Below are 18847 nucleotides of genomic sequence, written 5' to 3'. Positions count from 1 at the left end.
TCAACATCTCCAAGAGAAAACTGAAGCTGTTATTATAAAACTAATGACCCTCTCTACTTTTGATTTTAGGATTCTACCCCCAGCTCCTCCCCCCACCTCCAAATCACTTCCTAATGAAATCCCTTCCTCTTTTCTGCTTCCCCAAATTTTCCCCAGTACACATTCCACCTTTTCAGAGAGAATTTCCTTAAACCTTCCAGGACAGTGAACTTTCTCATCTCCGCACCCTAACAGTACTGTTTGATATCTAGCATTTCTTATACATTATACCCATCAGTCTACCTATCTAACCATCCATCCATGTTTCATGGTATGTTTTTTTTTTTTTTTTTTTCCACAAGTATCCAAAGATCCCCAACCCTGGGTCCTTTTGACCCTCCAAAATCCTTTTGGCTGTATGCATTGCACAAATGAGTGGAAATATTTTGACTGCCACTTAAAAAAAAGTTTGACTTTTTCATGCGCGGTAAGGCCAATCTTTGTTTTTCAAGCAAAAGGACCGCCTGCTAAATATTACTTTGGCTCATAACCATAAAATCTAGTAATACAAAAAGCAGAAGAGCTGCGTGGTTTCAAGAAACTCTCTAACCTTTATAGAGCAGATACAGAGTGGAACTGTGTTTTAGTAAAAACATACTAGGAGCTTCAAATAATGGGGAATATATTTAAGCTGTATTAAAATATCTTTTCAGAATCAGGAAACCTGATTAGAATTCTCCCAGAGGCTTCTCACACTGAAACCAGAGATTTATTATTTGGGGGAAAGGAGGCTCAATTTTTAAAAATCCATCTTATTAACTATTAGCCAAGCCATGCAACGGCTTCCCGGAAGGCAGAGAAAAACAGGCCCTCAACGATGAGTTTCAAGCCAATGGAAGCGGAGTTTGTGCCTCCAGCCTTCCGCGCCTGCCTTGGGACCGCTCCCCAAGGCTGTGGCAATTCTTCCCTGAGCAATCCGAAGCCGAGATCAGAGGGGAATCTTCGAGCAGGAGCCGCCGCGGCCGAGGACTGGCAGTCACTCACCCACCAGTTCCCAGCGGGGCAACGCTCAGGCTGTTACTCGCGCCATCGCCGGCTCTCCTCCCAGCAAGGGCGCGACTGGGCTGCCAAACCCAACGCTTCAGGAACCCAGCACCCACCCCCGCAGCTGCAATTTTGGGCTCAGTGGGTTTCACCTCCGGGGTCGGTTCCTGTTACGATACTGGGCTTTAGGTCCGCTCATCTCACCCCTATTCCCTGGAAAACTTTACCTCCGTCTCCAAACAGGAATTCATTCCGAGAAGGAACTCTCCCACCCTACCCCGGCGGCTCCGCTCCCCCTTCCAGCCTCCTCAAGGCACCTACTCACGGCGCCTCCCAGCCCCGGGAAAGGGGGCAGGCTCAGGTGTGCGGGATCCCCAGGCTGGGTGGTGCGCGCGCCGGTGAGCGAGCTGTCAGTCACCTTGTGGTCCGCCACGCCGAGGTATCCGTCCAACGGCCGCGGTGCAGCGGGGATCCGGGGTCTCGAGGGGGGGCTGCTCTCCGCCGACGGCTGCGCGCTGCCGGTCGCCCCTGCCTGCTGCTGCTGCTGCGGGGGCCGCTCCTTCTGGCCGCCGAGGCTGCTGTACACGAGCAACAAGCTGGTGCACATGGTGGTGAGCGCTAAACACACAGCCAGACCATGGCGCTGCGGGGCGGGCGGGAGAGAGCAGAGGGGAGCTGCTGAGAGCCGAACCCGGAGGAGCGCGCCGGCGGTGACACTCGCGAGGCGGTCAGACGCTCGATGGTGGGGGGGGGGGGGTGACGGCGGCGTTCCAGGCTGGAAGGAGGTGGCCGGGGTCCCAGCCCCCCGCGCGCCGCGGGGCAGGAGAGGCACCGTCCTCTCGCGCACGGCAGGGGATGCCCCGAGCGTGGCTGCTCTCGGGCGGACGGCCACCACCCAGATCTCTCGGCAGAGGGCAGGTGGTGCGCGGCGCCCAGCTTACGCGAGGGAAAGCGCGCCGGCCGCGAGGGCAGAGGTGGGCTCGCACTTTGAGGAGGGGCCCCCTCCCCAGCTCCGCTGCTGGAACCTCTAGCCCTTGCACCCTCTCCTTCTTGGACCCGCGGGGCTCTACCCTCGGCGATTCTTGCAAGTTTGAAATCCGACAAGAAAACCAAGAAAGTCTGCAAATGTTTCCCCCTCCCCGCCCCTCTTAGTTTTTGCCAGGCTGTTGCTTTTGGGTATCCTCCACCCCTGAACCATGCGCCCACCCCTCCACCGCTTCTCCAGCTCTCCGTGGGGCCCCAGACCTCTCTCCCGAGATCCAGGAGCCGAGGCAAACCCGAGTTCCCATCCCTGCTCTGGGATTCCGAGCCAGGCAGAACCAGGGAACCGGAAGGGGGCACCGAGCAGGTGGAAAGTTGTCCCTTTGTAACAGGCGACCTCGCGGCGCAGGGGTAGGCGCCCTGGAGCTCTCCCGCGCGCCCCGGGGACGCTGCGTCCCGGGGTCCCCGCCTCTGCTCAGAGGAGTTGCAACAAATGACTCACCATCAGGTCTTCATTTTGGGGTCACCTCTTTTGTGAGGAATCCTCAGGCACACGCGTCCGGAGCCACTTTTTCTTGGAGGGTTTCCATGGTGGGTGATGGGGGGGGCAGGTGGCTCTGATTTTCGCCCGGCTGCCAGCCGCGGCTGAGTGGGTAGGAGAGCCGCGGGACCCAGGAAGAGCGGCTGTTGCAGAGATTAGAGACAGAATTAAAACTGAACGGACCCTCGTAGTCTCTCAGTGATCTACACAACTGCCGCCTGCCGCCGCCTGCTGGGTCCTAAAGACCTCTGCATCTCCCCCTTTCCCGCCCCCAAATAATAATCTTTTCAGCCGAGTGGAATTTCTGGGGCGAGAGAGTTAACCGTGCCAATGTACCCACCTATTGGTCCGAGGGCTTATTTATCTTTTATGAAGTCATCAAGTAAAAACGAAGGAGAACCCCATTGGATTCTGACATGATAGCCATTTGAAAATTTGCAAACTAATTGTTTTGTAATTTGATAAGAAGTCAACTGTTCTGCAATGTCAGTGGCCCTATTTATAGCTTTTGCATTTGTGTTCCTAGCATGGGGAAATCTGTCAGGAAATAATTTTTCCAAAAAATTATTTATTATTTCAGTTGCCCAATTGTAGGCTTTCTGATATCTCCTTTAGTTTTACTTTTCAATTCCAATTATTCTCATGCATCCTTTATATTTAAATTTTCATCTAAATTATTTAACTCATTACTGGTTTTAAAAATTACAATTTATATTTTTATCAGAACTTTGAGGTTTCTAGTGTTCGTCTAAATGATTTTTTAAGTGTTAGAAACAGTCGGCACATCACAGTCACATGATTAACTGGACCTGTAGATTTTCTTAATTTTAAGGAAAGCTTTCAGCTGCTAGAGATAAACTGCTTACTGCTTATTTTTTGACTCCTAAGGACTTTGGTGCTCTCCTTGTAATGGTCTACTGCCCTGACAGTACATAATTTCACATTTAGAATTTCAATCAAAATTTCTAAAAGTTACCGTTTTATGTTGGGAAATTCATGTCAACAGCTTGTTGTAAGGCCACTCTCCCTCCTGCATTGAGTTACAAGTGGCATTTGTTAAATGTCTAATTTAGTTAAAACATATTTCCTGTGAAATTAATCAGTGAGAATAGTTGTCTTAATGTATTACTTAACACCTCACCTGTAGCAGTGTAATGTTAAAGATTACATTGAGATGGAAATGATCAGCAGGCCAACTGAACCATAGGCACAATAAGAGCTTTCTCAAGGCCAAAAAAGGCATTACAATCATTTTTTAATCTTCACTAATCCATTGCTCCACTGATGATACAACAGGAGCTATTTTTAACCTACGAGGCATCCTTCCACACTTAGTATTAAGGAAGTTAAAATTATTGGTACAACAGTGACTATCAATGCAATGTGTTTAGGGGGAGGCAAGACACACGCAGGATTTAGCCTTTTAAGGAAAAGCAAAAAATTCAAAACACAGTCCAACATTGCCAGCCTTGAAGCTGTTTATTCAATTTGTGCTTTAGGCATGAATAGTACCAGTTGTTAGGGCAGGAAAAGCGCAGGCCAGAGGAGAATCTTATCAGGTCTTAGCAATTCTTTATTGTATGGGTGCACTTGACACTCAAATTAGGGAAACAAAGGACCAACTTGATGAATCATCACAAACAGATTATCTGTGTTTCTCCAGGCTCCTTCTGAGATGCTGCTACACTAAGCTCCTGCATTTTTCAGGATCATTCCCCTCCCATCTAGCAAGTTGCCCGTGACAGATAAACACGTCTAATATATTTTGCTATGCCAAACAGAGCCTCATATTATGATTTAAGCTCATGCAGCACGTGGACATCTGTTACACGGTATGTTCTGACCACATTCATTAGGCTTATGCTTTTTTTTTTTCCCTCCTGGGATTGGAGTTAGCTAGTTGCTAAATCCACTTACGAGATGGCCAGAGTAAATTTAAAAATGTAATTCTGACTTGATCTAAATAATTCAAGGTCTCTGGCTTTCAAATACTTGATTAGATTGATGGATGGTTTTAGGCAGTCTGGCCTGAGAGCAAAATGGACAAGGTGGGGTGGGGGAAGGGCAGATGAAACAGTAACAGAAGTTTAAAATCCTTGTGCTGTTCAATTCAGTGATCATTTAATTATCACCTGCTATGTGGTGGTTCTATATTAGGGAATGCAGGGATGAATAAGACACAGATCCCCTCATCCTCTAGAGCTCACAACCGTGTGTGTGTGTGTGTTGTGCGCGCGACGCATGCATATAAAGTGTGCGACAAGTCTGCAAGTTGGCAATAAAAGGCAGCACTAGAGATTCAACATATATTTATCTAGTACCTACCATGTTCAGCACCTACTCTGGTGACACCTACTATGCCAGACATTGGTGTTACCTGGACGAACAGATCACATGCTGCCCCAAGGAACTCAGTCTACTCCCACATAAATGCTATGAACCTTTATGTTACAAAGAACTAATTAGGAAACAAATACTTGATTTGTTTTTCAACCTCCAAGTGCTTGTTTAAGATCTAAGGGGTTTGATATTTTCAAGGTACCCACCGGTGAAGTTTGTGTAGCTTCATGCACACTTTTCAGTTAATCATTTGAATATCCAGAAAAAGAAGAAAATAGGCAGTGCTTGCAGACACTTGCTTGACCTGGAGACAAGAATACAAGCCATAAAGCTATTTTAGTTCATCTAACTTGTCCAGTTCAATACAAAGTGAGTCGGGGAATCACAATTTGCTTCTCAGAATCCAGGTAACTAAGATAGATTTCTCACCACTTAAAATTTGCACATTTGCCTCTGGTGCCATCACATCCAATCAAATAGATTCCTACTTTTGAAGAAAAAAAAAGAAAGAAAGAAAGAAAGAAGAAAGAAGAAGAAAGAAAGAAGAAAGAAAGAGAAGGAAGGAAGGGCAAGAAATTGAGTGTTCTGCAAATGTAGTTATGTATAAACTGAAGGTGAGAATTTTACAAGACATGTCATGGGGTGAGGAGGAGGAGGTGAAATCTGAAACTCAGAGGGGGCACCAGCCTGTAGGGGCTTGGCCACAAAGGCGCCATGAAGCTACTGAGGAGGAAGAAACTTACTGGAAACTCCTGCACCCTGCCCATGATTCCTAAGTGACCTCACAATTCAGAAACAAGTGTTTCAAAACATTCAAAGACAGATGAAAAGCAGAAAATTACATAATGTAAATAGCATTTGAGATACAACTTGCTTTCCACTTGATCTGAGAGAAGGAGAGAAAAGTTTCACTAAACGCTACAAAGCAAAAAGCTCACAAATGCAGAAAGTCCTAGAACAAATTTGAAATTTGTCCATCTGTGTTCTGCAGTTTGCTTAACTCCCTTTACTTCACAAGTTGTGCCTAGTGGGCTAGTTGGTTGAGAACAAGTCCTTGGAGTCAAATGTCCAGGACCCAGATTCGGACTTTACCACTTACCAGCTCTGTGACCTTGGGTAAGTTACTTAGTTTCTTCATCTAAAATGCCAATCATGAGAGCACCTACCTCAAAGTACTGTTAAATGAGATACTACAAGTGTCAAGAAGCACACTAACAGACTCTTAACTACTGTTAGTCATATTTTATGATCATGATTAATAAACTGGGTTTGAAGGCAAAAGACCAGAGATTGGCCTATGTGACCAAGAGCTACATGACCTTGAACAAGAGACTTACTAAGTGGGGGTGCCTGGGTGGCTCAGTCTGTTACACGTCCGACTCTTGATTTTGGTTCAGGTCATGAACACACAGTTCATGGGATCAAGCCTCACATTGGGCTCAGTGCTGACAGTGTGGAGGCTGCTTGGGATACTCTCTCCCTCCCTCTCTATCTCTCCTTCATTCACATAGTCTCTCTCTCTCTAAATAAATAAATATTCAAAACAATATTAAGCAGAGTTATAACTTATCTGTAAAATGGATATAACAGAGCCTATCCCACAAATGCTTAGAAGGCTTGTTAAGATATTATATATGTAACTGCTTTGTGAACTGTATAACTCTGTGTAAGTTAATAGTCAGTCATCTATCAAATACCAATGGAGCATCTACTATGTGGCAGACCCTGTTCTAGGCCCTGGAATTATGACCAAAGCATGCAAGAACTCTGCCCTAGGAGACTATATTCAAGCTAGGGCAATAAACCAATGAAATAGAATGTCAGGCACTAGGGGAAAAAAAGCAGGGCAAAGCAGTTAGAAATTGGGGTGGAATGTGCTGTTTTAGTTAGGATACTCACATCTGAGCAGAGATTTGAATAAAATGAGGGAAGGATCCATGAGGTATCTAGAGGAAGAACAGTCTAGGCAGAGGGAACAGCATGTGCAAAGTCCATGAGGGAAGAGCTTGACTGGCATGTTGAGATAGCAAGGAGGTTGGTGTGGCTGGAGAAGGGAGCAAGAGAGAGGTGGTAGGGGGGAGGGCAGAGAGGAAGTGGAGGGGAAGATCATCTAGGGCCTCCTAGGCCATGAAAAGGACAGTGCGAAGGAAACCCACTGAAGGGCTTAAAGCGGAGGAAAGCCATGGATCCTTAATGTTTTGGAAAGGTCATCTGGCTGCTATGCTGAGAATAGCTTTGGGGGAGCAAGAGTGGAAGCAGTGTGATCCCTTCAGAAGTTATTGTAGTAGTCTAGGTGGAAAGAGTGATTTGTTTCAGGATTTGCTGGCTATTGGGTATGCAATAGGAGCAAAGGAAAGGAGGCAGACCAATGCAAGGCAGCTGGGAGAATGGAACTGCTATCTCCAAGATGGGAAACACTGCAAGAAAAATAGTTCTGGGTGGCTGAGAATGGAGAATTTGGATTTAGATGTACTCATATGAGATGTCACAGGCAGTGGGAGTTCAGCCATGATGCTGGGCTCAGAGATGTGATCTCGGCATCACAGCTCGTGAAAGAATGAGGTCACTTAGGAATGAGCCAGGACACAGAAGAGTAAAGGTCACAGGCCTGAGCCCCAGAGCTCCAAATTTCAGGCAGCAAGAATAGGAGGCATCGTTACAACAATAATACTGAAAAACAATAAATGACTATCTGAACTTGATTTGATTTAGATGGCTGATTATTTTCATTTCGAATGGATTTTCCATTCCAACACATTTAGTCATTTATGTACTCCAAGCACTTTTCACATTCTGTGATTGTACTGAGCACATTCATTTATGTATTTATTGTTCATCCTTTCTTCTACATCATACATTTTCTAGAACTGGAACTATGCCCTATTACTGTTTATAATCTACAAACCTGGTACATAACTGAGGGTAATGATATTAATCACTAATATTTGTTTAGCACTTACCACGTGCAGACACAAAGCTAAGAGTATTACATACATTAGCTTCTTCCATTCCCACAACAACTCCATGAGGTAGGTACTATTACTGCCCCCATTTCACAAATGAGTGAGCTGAGGCCCTGAGAGTCATTTGTCCAAAGTCACCCAGATATTGAGTGGTAGCATTGAGCTAAATAAATATTTGTTAAAACAAATAATATTTGTAAAAGAATGAAGGAAGAGAAAAGCTTTGTAAGAGTGCCATGACCAAGTTCTTCTAATGAACTCTAAATTGATATGATTTATAAGAATATAGTTTACACCCAATCTTGAGGTAATATAACCAAAGGCAGTTCTTTGTTTTGTGATCTGGTTTGTCTTTTTTTTTTTTGCTACTTTTCTTGTTTTACGATACATTTTACATACAGTCAAATACACAAAATCTGAGTGTACAGTTTGATGAGTTTTGACAAAATTGTGCACCTGCTAATCACCACCACTCTCAAGATAGAGATCATTTCCATCATTTCAGACAATACCTTCATGCTTCCTTTTCAGTCATACTAACCCCACCCAATAAGCAAACAGCCAAACAGTGTCCTGATTTTTATCACTACAGATTAACTTTCCCTATTCTAGACCTTAATATAGAGGAAGACATACAATATATATGCCGTTCAGTCTGACCTCTGCCACTTAGCATAATATTTTGAGGTTTACCCATGTTGTTGAGTGTCTTCACAGTCTGTTCCGTTTTATTGCTGAGTACTATTTTATGGTGTGAAAAGAGCACAATTGTTTTTATCCATTTTCCTATTAATGAATGCTCGGGTAGTTTCCAGTTTGGGGCCCTTAGGAAGAGACTTAAGAACGTTCTTGTCTTTTTGTAGATGGACACTTTCATTTTTTCTTGCACAAGTACCTGGGAGCATAATGGTCAGGTCATGTGACAGGTGTACAGTCAACATGTGGAGAAATCATCAAACTGTTTTCCATGGTGGTTGTACCATTTTTTATTCTCACCAGCAGTGAACGAGAGCTCCACTTGTTCCACCTCCGGGTCAGCACCTGGTGGCGTCAGTCCTCTCAATGCCTCTTTGCTTTTGGAAAGTTTTCAAGATAAAGAAATCCTTGCCTAGCCAGGACCCTTCCTCACTGTGTGACCACTCTTCCCTTTTAATCTCATCTCCTGACTCTCTACCCACGAACATTTCGAATTTACAGGGACACCTTGAATTCATGGTATTTATGGTGAGTGAGCTGAGCCTTCACACAAGCTGCTCTACTTTGTGTTTCCTCTTCACATCTCTGCCTGTGCCTGGTCCATTGGCATCCCCCATTTTCGGAACCTGCCGTGGGACCGTGAGGCTCCTCCTTTATGCTTTCAAGCTCGGGTAGAAGCACAAGCTGGGAACCACACAGGCCAGATTTGATGCAACCTCTGACTCTTAACTCACCTGTGACCAGAAGCAATCCACGGATAACTCTTCTCAAGTTTCCTCATTTGTAGTCGGCCAGTAGTAAGACCTTTCTGGAAGAGAGTGGTTGTGTAGACAAAATACTAACATATGTAAAGTGTTCACCACCTTTCTGACTATATGGATGGATCAAACAAAAAGTATGTTTTTATAGCCTGCTTCATATAAACAGAGGGACATCAATTCTCAGATGTTTATTGAGCTTATAATAAAAATAGTAATGAAGATGCATTGTGTACTTGCCATCAGGCATTATATTAATTATAGGCATCGACTTATTTAATGTGTAATAATGTCATTTCCATTTTACCAGCAAGGAAACTGAGATAGAGAGATGTGAGATCATTGCCCAAGGTCACATGGCTAGAAAGTGACAGGTCAAGAGTTGACCAGGTCTATTTGACTGCAGGCCCTTCCCTCATAATGTTTGCATTCCACACTCCGCTGTTTTCTGTATGCTCTGACTTCAGGCCAGGTCCTCCTAGATGCTGCAGGTGCAAAGAGGGGAGTGCAGAAGACAAACCCATTAGCAGATAATTATAATCAAGGGTTCAAAGTATAAAAATTGAGTTATAAATGAAGAATTAGAGGGGGCACAGAGGGACATGTAGCTATATGAGAGTGATTCAGCTATGATTTCTGGCAAAGGGCAATGCTCAGTTGGTTTTTTTTGGTTTTTGGTTTTTTCATTTTAAAAAATTTATTTATTTATTTTTTCAATATAATTTATTGTCAAATTGGCTAACATACAGGGTGTACAGTGCGCTCTTGGTTTTAAAGAATCACTAGAAACAGGGTAGGAGAAGACCAGTGTCTCCAGGCAGAGAGGACAGCAAAAACAAAGGCATGGAAACAAGGAAACTCATGCTATGTGCTAGGAACAGACAAGGACTTTATGGGTGAGGCAGGGAGTTTTCAGAACCAGGCTGGTTCTGCACAGTTGTAGAGGTTGTGCAGCACAAAAGGATGCACATTTAAGTGGGCACAACACAACTCAGACACTGCAGATTTGTGTATTAGTTTGTCCATCAAGCATCTTGCTCTATAGACGCCAGAGAATTACAACAATTTTCCATTAGATAGAAGTAGAGTGTTGTAAGTAACAGAAGCCTTTTAAAATTTGCACAATAGTGCTATTTGGGCTGAGAGGGGTCTAGTCAGAATTACTTTCTAGTGGCTGTCTCTGGAGACAGTGAGAAGGAAGGATTTGTTGGGGGAAAGACTAGAGCCAGAGAGAGCAGCCAGGATAATGTTGTGGAAATCCGGGTGAAAGATAAAAGCTTCAGCCAGAGCAGTGTGGGTCGGATGGATTCAAGAAATTCTTAGGCAGGTATTATGTTATAATGGCTAAAGTGGATCAAATCCTAACTATGCAGAAGAGGATTTATAAATACAAAGCCGTGCTTTTTCCCATGCAAAATAGTGTGTATAATTCTGGCCACATTTCAAAATGATATAGTATAATAATAAAATATGGCTTACATCTTGTCTTTGTTTGGGTTCTCTCAGAAGCCTACGCTGGGATAAGGATCCATGTGCAAGTATTTCTTTGGAAGGTGAAGAAAACCCCAGTGGGGGAGTAGGGAAGTGGCACGGGGGGGATGGTGGCCAATAGATGGCTTGTCATCAAGCAAGCGACTCCTGTAGACAACTGGGGCTCAGTCCTCCTGGGGAAATTTTGGCAGTTAGTACACAACTTAGTCGTTGGTTATTCCACCTGAGGTCTGAGGGAGTAGTGCTGTTTGTTTGGTTAAGGACTGCTCTGGGTGTGGAGTGGTGGCCGTGGATTCCTTGGCACACACCGCCTGCTGACAGGTGGCAGAGCGGGCGGGCTCTGGAGGCAGGAACAGTCCCTCAGGCTGAGACTTGCAGGTGCTGGAGCTCTAAGTCCCCATCTGCACTGAAGTGGCAAAGGCAGAGGATGTGGGCAGGGCACCCACAGCATCTGCCACACATGGAAATTGCTCTTCAGAGTTTTTGAAGGATTCAAATTCCTTATGTCGTTTGAACCTCCCAATAACCTTGTAAGGTAGAAACGTGGTTTCCAACTGAGGAATCTCTTATTCGTGGTCAGTTCCTACTACCTCCACAGCTGCTATTTCAAAGAGAAACATCTCTTGTCAGGGTCCCTCCTTTTTTCCTCACTCCTGATTTGTTTAGATGTCTGTCTTCTGATGGAGATTGGTGGCAGGTGAATTTAGAAATTTCGTACTGTTCACCTTTGTTTTCGCAGATACTAGAAAACAGTAGGTGCTTAGTAAATGTGACTAGGTGGATGGATGAATGATTATTATCATTGCTGTTTTAACTTTGTTAAAGTTGGGACTGAGAGAGCTAACACAACTTATCTGAAGTCACACAGCCACTTAGTAGAGGCCACTTGGCTCTTCCACTTTCCTCTGGAAAAATCTTACTGCTACCACACAGCTCAGTTAGGGTGGACGTGGTGAATATTTGTGGGGGATTCGTAAACCCTACGGACCTATGAAGTTTTGGAGCATTTGAGGGGATGCCAACAGTTATAAAGAAAGACCAAGAAACTTCAGTAAACTCCTTTTATATTAGGAGTTGATTTTTGTTTTATTATTTATAATATCTCAAAGTAAAATGGGGCTAGATAAATAGGGGCCAACACTGTGACCCAATGAAAGGAAACACATTTTTTTCCTCCAAGTGTGAAGGATAAAGGACTATATCTGTAGGACCTGATGTAGCATAGCCATCTGAAGGCTGAGTGGGGATGTGTGCTGCAAAGCTCCCTGTGCTCCTGGCTAACCCAGGAAGTCAAGGGTGATGCTGGGCCTGCATAGAAGGCAGGTTTTTTAATTCTTTTAATGCAGCACACACCACAAGGGGTAGCAGCTGCGAGAGGGGATGCCAGTTAAGGAGTTTTCAAAATGAATTTGTAAGTGCGTTCTTGAGGGTCCTTGCAATATTTCTGCTAATGTAAAAGGCATGATTGATCTATCTGCATCTTTCTGCTTCTCTTCCCACGCTAATTTATATCATTCTGTGAAATCTTTGTGTGGAAATGATGCACATGCCATTTAAAGTAGCTGATTTTATTTCAGCAACATTGAAATGTTAAACTTTTAAAAAGTCAACATCATAAAAAAAAAGTCAGCTTGAACTTTGTGTCCTCCTTGTAGCTGAATGTATGATTTTCAAATTTCCTTTTAGCTGTGGACTTCACCTACACTTCACCTCTGTGTAAAGGTAAGGGCTCCACTGTCACCTAGATTCGTGTTTGAATCCCAGCTCTGCCTTTTATGGACTATGACTTTGAGCGAGACACTAAATCTCTGTAAGCCCCTCTTGTCTCATCCACATAAGGGGACAGTAATACTGTCCTCCTCAGAGGGGTAATTTTAAGGATTAAATGAGGTAATGATGATAGAACCTAACACACGCAGGGCATTTTCTAGGGACTTAATCCGTGTAACAACCCTCAGTTATGTACTATTGTTTTGTTCCTTTTACAAGTAAGAAAATTGAAGCATAGATGGGCAAGATATCTTGCCTAAGATCCAGTTACTAAGTGGCAGTATCAATATTTGGACCCTCACATCTAATGAAATTTAAAAACCCCAATTCTGTCAACTATTATCGTTGTTAGAATAATAGCTTTCCTGGAGGCTCACCATACGAATTAAAATTGGAACTGTCCTGGCTGACATAGAAGTGGGAAGCCATGGGGGCATCTCCTCAGAAAACAAACATAACTAGGAAACCACTGACTTTCCTAACACTGGTAGAGAAAAAACAAACATTAATAAAAAATGAAAACAAGCGGATGGATACCTACACATGTTCTGTTTGTTTTGCCTTATATGTCCTATTGGATACTTCAGAAATAACTACCTCTCCTGTTGTTTCTCAAATAAACAGCTGCACCTCCCAAGATGACAGACAGGAGCCATGACAACAGGTTTTTTGGACCTGCTTTTATGAAATCCTAGCAAGGGTATGTCAGTGACAACCAGATAGTTTTGCATTAAAATTTGTACTTAAATAACAACTTAAACTGTTTGAAAAATGTTCATTCTGCAAATATTGATGGGGTGTAACGTTATGTATCAGCCATGGCTCTGGTATTTAGGGTTTGCTAGTACTGAAGTAGAAGCCCAGCTATACACGGTGATATGTCCAACTCCTAAGTCATTTCTCTTGGCCCCTCAGGTGGCCCTTCCCATTCGGTCCCTGTGGGCAGCGGATGACCACTTCTTTGTTGTATCGTCTCAATCCAGACACTGGTGTCTTTTCCCACATATCATATGTGTTCTGGAATGTTTCTGTCTTCTTCCTGTAGAGGCATGTGTTGTTTCATTTTCTATTTCCAGAACCTCCTTTCCATCTCCTATCAACTAGGGCTATTCCTCATGTGAATTTGTTTGCCTTTTCAAGTCAGATAGAAGGCTGGGATTTCCTTCAACAAAATGTCTCTGAAGGGACAGGTCTGCCAAAGTGCCTCACTTGCAAGATTATCATGAGGCTTAACCTTTGTAACTCATTTTACCCCTGACACAGGCCCTGGCACATAGTAGGCCATCAGTCACACATGATTTCCATTCCTCTTTAAAAAATACAGTAGCTGAAACTACACACCGTAAGATCATTTACAATTTATGCATTGTTATACATCAGGGCTTAAATATATGGAGATCATTTCTTCCTGTTGTAAGTTATCATCAAATAGAATTTATGAACCCTCAGATTCATGGGGTTGGGACGAATGGTATAAAATTGAGGCAATAAAGCTCCATTCTGCACTTTTGTTCAGAACTTCTTTCACACACATTTTTGTACCTAATAATAATATTTCATAGTTGTAAAACTTTTTTTTTTTCAACTTGGACATTTGCTACTATGGTTGGCATCATTCCACGCTTACATTAACTGGTCATATGCACCAAGGAGTTAAGTTTTAATTTATCTAAAATTTGGTTCCTGGATTTATATATGTCGTAAGTGGAAAGGCTAATTGAAAAGTGATAAGATTTGAATCAGAGTGACTTGACATGCAGCAGCTTCTAGGACTAATTAATTAATTAATTGCTTTACTTATCAAGCATTTATTGAGAACCTACAATGTGACATACAGCATGGTAGATGCTGATAATACGAAGATGAAAGTTTCTCAGGAAACTCACAGGCTGCCAGTAGCGAGACTTCAATAAAGGATTGCAGTGTGGTGGATAGAAAGTACCATAATAGCAACATGTCCATGATATCACAGCAGCAAAAAAGGAGGAGCAATCAACTCACCAAGTTTTAAAGTGTGGGTTTCAATATTATTTAGGTCTAATGAGGCCAACCAATCAGGAGGTGATCGCCATTGCAAGATACTTTGTTATACTCAGAGATCCCAAAGAAGGGGGCATACCATATCACAGAGGGCCACATGGGAAAACACCAGGGTTGGTCAGAAGGTGGGAGGAGGTGGGGATGTGGGCAAGAGCCTTTCCTGCGTTTGGGCAAGGCCAAGTAAGCAAGTGTAGGATGGGCTAGTTGAATAATTTCAATGGACTCTAGGGCAGAGGGACTGTCCCTTGTCTGGTATCTGGTCCTGGAGTGATTAGGGCAAGCAGTTGAGAGCTGATAGAGAAGGCATTTAGGGGAATGGACTCTGGATTGCCTGTCACATACAAAAAGCATGCTCCTAGGCTACTTGTTTGCTCTCTAGGAATTAGCTCATGCTTACAGGGGCAGTCTTCCAGGGTAAGCAAGGCCCCAAAGCATCAAAACATAAAAAAGAAAGAAACTTGGTTAATACAACTATGTAGGGCCAGGGCAGCCAGGAAAACTGGCCTAAACCAATAGGAGAAGAGCTTTCTGGGCAGAGGGTTCAGCTTATGCAAATGCCCAGGGACATGGAAAGCGTGTGTTTAGTTCAGTATGTCTGGAGTCTGGAGTGAAGGTGCACTAGGAGCAATGGGGTTGGGGTGGGGTGGTGATGTAGGTAGGAGTCAGTTCATGAAGTTTGCTTGGCTATGAATTTGGACTTCTTTTTTTATAAAGTAGTGAGGAATAACTGACAGGTTTTACATAGGAGGGTGACAGTAATTTCAGTTTATTTCTGTTTGGTGAAAATCTATGCTACTAAATCTATGCTACTTAAAATTAATGAGGTTTCACATCTCATCTTTGTAAAGATAAACAGCATGATATGTTTAGTACTTTCGATGGTTATGTAAAGAATGTTTACTCTTTATTTCCTACAGATTATAAATCCTTGGTATTCTCTTTCCAGCACCCTCCAAGAAGGCAGGTAGTATAGCAGAGAGTATAGAATGATAAGGCAGTAATTAAAGGACCAATGTCCTGTTTAGTTCATTGGTTGAGTCACCTAACTTCTCCAAAGAGAGGCCTAGTGGTTACAATCATCCAGACTGTGGGTGGATGTGAATCCTGTCTCTGCTACTCATTATGTGACCTCAAGCAAATTATTTAACTTCTATCTCAGTTTCCTCATATGTAAAATGGAAAAAATAATACTTATGGATTGTAAGAGGATTTGGATTTGGTTTCCTCACCCATCATGCCTTTACCAGCAAACCAATGTCTTATGTAGGGTTATGATGGTCTACGTAACATTGGACCAATGGGTGCACATCACAGCAGAATAAAGGGCAATGAGATATGGAAATCAATGGTACTATCATATTTCTCAACCCGCAGAAGCAGCAAGTCTTCTACAGTGGAAGTATGGAATATTTTTTTTAATGTTTATTTTTGAGTGAGAGACAGAGCACAAGCAGGGGAGGGGCAGAGAAAGAGGGAGACACAGAATCTGAAGCAGACTCCAGCTCCGATTTGTCAGCTATGGAGCCTGATGCGGGGCTCAAACCCACAATTCGTGAGATCATGACCTGAGTGAAGTTGGATGCTGAGTGAAGTTGACTGAGCCACTCAGGCACCCCTGGAAGTATGGAATATTCAACATTGCTGTTCTTGTTTGAATCCAACATCCTATAAAGTTAGTGTGCTATCCTATAGGCTGCTGTAAGTCAGAGATCAATATATACAGGCTCTTTTCCTCCTCCTACTTTCTATGACCAAGATACAGACATTTTGAAACCAACAGCTAGAGTGGAGTGATGCCTTGCATCACTCCTAGCCACATTTGTGCTTCCTGTCCTTATGACTCTGGGTTCCATTTTTACCAGGAGATAAAATCGTTACCATGAAATGAAAACTGTGAATGCTGCCTTGCCTTTTCAGATTCTTCATGCCCTGAGGCAACCACCCCGAAAGGTATTGTATTTCAGCTGGGCTGGTTGACTTAGGGTAGCAAGGTAAAGTAGGATGGCTGCTACATAGAGTAGGAAGAAATAAAGATGGAAACAGTAGATGCTGCATGGAATCTTAATGGAAGACTGTCACAAAACTACATAGACAGGTCTACCAAGGGCTCAAATCTCTCAAGAATGAAACCTTGTGTCATGTCAATTAACTTGGCAAAGAGCCAAATATCAACAAATGAGTTGATGTTTCAAGGAAAAAGAGCACAGAATGTGTAGACTTGAGATGTATTTCTTTCCTTGCTATTCTATAGCGATGCTAGATGTGTGGATGTATGTATATAAAGATAGATAGATAGATAGATAGATAGATAGATAGATAGATAGGCAGATGAGTGGGTGAGTGAGTGGATGGGTGGATGAATGAATACATGCATGCATACATGCATACATGCATACATACATGCATACATACATACATACATACATATGTGTGGGTATACATAGTAAAATCTCACACTAACACAAAAATTGGAGCCTAAACCTAAAAAATATTTGTATTATTATGAGGTTGGTAAAAAACAATATTTAGAGTTGGTTTTTCAGTCACTATGTAAAAGAAAACGAAAATTTTCAATTATTAGTTATGCAGGAAATAGACCATTATTACAAACAGAATTGTCCTATGCACAGAACTAGGAAAGTCCCAAATGATTATAAGGCAGTTACTCTCTAACTTAAACTTTCTACCAGCCTCTCACAAGAAGATAAGAATTTTAGCCCAGCTCAATTTTGGAATAAGAGCTGAATGGAGAATAGGAGTCTGTATAATAGTGTTATATTACATTGGTATAGACTTACTTTTGTGAGGGAAGATATGAATATATTTTTGATTTGATGTTGCTTCATCATTTTACCTGATAAATGTATTGTTTGAATTAAGTCTTAAGGATTACAGAGGTAAGTTTTATTAATTTTGTGGTTTCATCATTTTACCTGATAAACATATTGCTTGAATTAAGTCTTGAAGATTACAGAGGTAAGTTTTGTTAATTTTGTTGCTGCACATAATCCATTTTCCTTGGGGTGTTTTGGGGAGGGTAATTACTTGTCTTCCATTCATCTCATTAAATGGCACTCTCAAGTCAAGGGGCCCTGCCCTTCTTTGCCAGTAAGTGAGTTCATGACCAGGTACACATGTCCTAGGCCAAGAGGAGTTTCCCTCTCAGGACATGAGAGCTTGAGTAGAGTGATACAAAGATGGAAACAAAATCTGATTGAACTGGACTCATCCCCAGGGTAAGAGCACCCATGATTGGTTCCTTCCACCAGAATCTCTGGAGCTATCTTGGTTCTTGCCCCTTCTGTGCCTGATTCTTCTAATATTCCTTCCATCTTGGGCACTGTCCTCAATTCTTCCAATAAATTCATTTTGTCTTGTGTCAATCAGAGACTTGGAATCTAATAACCCTAAGTCAGAATAGAAAAGCTTTTAAAGAAGGTAGGAAAGGGAAAGACAGTTACTCCTGACATAAGGAAGATGTGAGCAAAATAATGGTGGTCTCCAATAGCATTGTGATTCTGGATAACCTCATGTAGCTCAGAACAGTTAGTATAAAATTGATTGTGAAGGGGTTTTTGTCCTTACCTGGTGATTCCCAATACTGCGCCATGGAACTAAGCCAACAGTTTCTCAACTGTAGAGTGGTTGGCATACTTGACTATCATATGCAATTTGATACTAATATCAGTTGAAATGTCAAGATTTATAGATGCATTGCTTCTTTTATAAATTAGAGAAGATTCAAGGCTGCCCTTTCTTGGGGGCATCTTGTCTACTTCATTCTGATTTGTTTTCTTGAATGGGAGAGAACATAGTAGAATTTTAATTGCCACTCAATAGTTGTATACAAATCATCATGTATTGTCTAAATCACAGAGGACGGTGAGCCACTGTACTGATATGACAGTGATGATTACAGAGGTGATGCATTGCTGTGGTGTTGGGGAGTTATAGTTCTATCATTACTTCCCTTTTATGTTTCATTTTACCCATGAGTATATTTATTTCTAAAAAAATTCAATCTTAACACAAAAGTTAACAGAATAGAACAAAAAAAATCCTGTATTTCCTCCACCCAGACTTCCCAATTGTTAATAATTTACCACATTACTCTCTCTCTCTCTCTCTCCATATATATGTATACATATATATGTGGTATTCTTACAAGGAATGGAAAGCACTCACACACACACATATATATGGTATTCTTACAAAGAATTCATCCATGTCTCGGTCTGGTCTTA

At 42.6% G+C, this 18847-nt stretch overlaps 1 protein-coding gene across 1 annotated transcript; it reads right to left on the bottom strand.

Annotated features, from left to right (window-relative positions):
* Positions 1-1270: 1270 nt before the first annotated feature.
* Positions 1271-18213, bottom strand: LOC115519736 (alpha-N-acetylgalactosaminide alpha-2,6-sialyltransferase 5-like). The gene is made up of 3 exons (XM_032594088.1): positions 18189-18213; positions 6098-6114; positions 1271-1666 (listed from the first exon to the last, which is right to left on the bottom strand). The coding sequence occupies exons 1-3, from the start codon at positions 18211-18213 to the stop codon at positions 1271-1273; spliced, it is 438 nt and encodes a 145-aa protein (XP_032449979.1).
* Positions 18214-18847: the final 634 nt, after the last annotated feature.

This window comes from Lynx canadensis, chromosome C1, assembly GCF_007474595.2.
Source record: "Lynx canadensis isolate LIC74 chromosome C1, mLynCan4.pri.v2, whole genome shotgun sequence".
Classification (NCBI taxonomy): domain Eukaryota; kingdom Metazoa; phylum Chordata; class Mammalia; order Carnivora; family Felidae; genus Lynx; species Lynx canadensis.
The sequence above is the reverse complement of the archived record's forward strand: the minus strand, read 5'-3'. Positions and strand labels throughout refer to the sequence as shown.